Source organism: Galeopterus variegatus, unplaced genomic scaffold (assembly GCF_000696425.1).
Source record: "Galeopterus variegatus unplaced genomic scaffold, G_variegatus-3.0.2 Scaffold14372, whole genome shotgun sequence".
In the NCBI taxonomy this organism is placed as follows: domain Eukaryota; kingdom Metazoa; phylum Chordata; class Mammalia; order Dermoptera; family Cynocephalidae; genus Galeopterus; species Galeopterus variegatus.
This window is the reverse complement of record NW_007740483.1, coordinates 28,122-29,875: the sequence shown is the minus strand read 5'-3', so window position 1 is coordinate 29,875 and position 1,754 is coordinate 28,122. Positions and strand designations below refer to the sequence as shown.

General features: G+C 43.2%; 1 protein-coding gene across 1 annotated transcript in view; it reads left to right on the top strand.

Annotated features, from left to right (window-relative positions):
* Positions 1–370: 370 nt before the first annotated feature.
* Positions 371–1,754, top strand: part of LOC103581943 (olfactory receptor 7G3-like) — a gene marked incomplete at its 5' end in the record, with an annotated part of 5,116 nt that continues 3,732 nt past the window's right edge. The window contains 3 exon segments of the mRNA XM_008563649.1: positions 371–528; positions 1,010–1,280; positions 1,283–1,752. Of these exon segments, the coding sequence (XP_008561871.1) occupies positions 371–528; positions 1,010–1,280; positions 1,283–1,752 (899 nt within the window).

Sequence of the window (1,754 nt, the reverse complement as noted above, 5' to 3'; positions counted from 1 at the left end):
GGGAGGTTTTGGTGATGGGACACAATAACTAACTACATTATATATTGACAAAATAAAAAAAATAAAATAAAATAAAAGAGGTATGAGTATTTACCAAACTGTATTCTAGAATTATAGCCTTGAAAATTTTATTCTATAATTATCATTTGCTTAAACGCACTCTAACAAAAAGGACAATGTTTTATTTCTATTTTATTCTACTTAAGTACCTCCAGTTGACAAAAAATGGGTGGAAAATGAAAACTTGGGAGAGGGGAATAGATCGGGGGAGAAGTATTGAGGGAAATATGAGGTACAAAACAAGAAAAAGGAGAGGGAAGGCAGAGAAGCAGGAGATCAGATCTGTAACTGATTTGGTTTTACAATGTAGACAAGATAAAGGAGGTTTCTTTCAAGTTTTGTTTTCTTATCACTTCCATCTTTTCTATCAGACCCATCAACAACAGGAAACCGGGAAACCTCTCAGATACTGTGGAATTTCTTCTCCTGGGACTGTCAGAGGAGCCAGAGCTTCAGCCCCTCTTCTTTGTACCTGGTCTCGGTCCCCGGGAACCTGCTCATCATCCTGGCCATCATCTCAGACTCCCACCTCCACGCCCCCATGTACTTCTTCCTCTCCGACCTGTCCTTCACTGACATCTGTTTCAGCTCCACCACGGTCCNTAACAAAAAGGACAATGTTTTATTTCTATTTTATTCTACTTAAGTACCTCCAGTTGACAAAGAATGGGTGGAAAATAAAAACTTGGGAGAGGGGAATAGATCGGGGGAGAAGTATTGAGGGAAATATGAGGTACAGAACAAGAAAAAGGAGAGGGAAGGCATAGAAGCAGGAGATCAGATCTGTAACTGATTTGGTTTTACAATGTAGACAAGATAAAGGAGGTTTCTTTCAAGTTTTGTTTTCTTATCACTTCCATCTTTTCTATCAGACCCATCAACAACAGGAAACCAGGAAACCTCTCAGATACTGTGGAATTTCTTCTCCTGGGACTGTCAGAGGAGCCAGAGCTTCAGCCCCTCTTCTTTGTACCTGGTCACGGTCCCCGGGAACCTGCTCATCATCCTGGCCATCATCTCAGACTCCCACCTCCACGCCCCCATGTACTTCTTCCTCTCCGACCTGTCCTTCACTGACATCTGTTTCAGCTCCACCACGGTCCCAAAGATGCCCGTGTACATCCAGGCACAGAATAAATCCATCAGTTGCACAGGCTGTCTCACCCAATCGGTTTTGTCTTGTTTTTTTGCTGGACTGGAAAATGGAATTCTGGCAATGATGGCTATGATCGATTTGTGGCCATCTGTCACCTGCTGAGGTACAATGTCATCATGAAACCCAAACTTTGCGGGCTGCTGGTTCTGCTGTCCTTCTTCATTAGCGTTGTGGATTCCCTGATGCACAGTCTGATGGTGCTGCGACTGTCCTTCTGCACAGACCTGGAAATCCCCCACTTTTTCTGTGAACTCACTCATGTTCTCAAGCTCACCTGTTCTGATACCCTCATCAATAATGTCCTGGTGTATTTAGTGACCAGTGTGTTGGGTGTCATTCCTCTCTCTGCAATCATTTTCTCTTACACCCGAATTGTCTCCTCTGTCTTGAAAAGTCCATCAGCTAGTGGAAAGTATAAAGCGTTTTCCATCTGTATGTCACACATAATTGTTGTTTCCTTGTTCTACAGGACAGATTTTGGGGTGTACCTTAGTTCTGCAGCTACTCACTCCTCCAGAAAGAGTGCAATAGCCTCAGT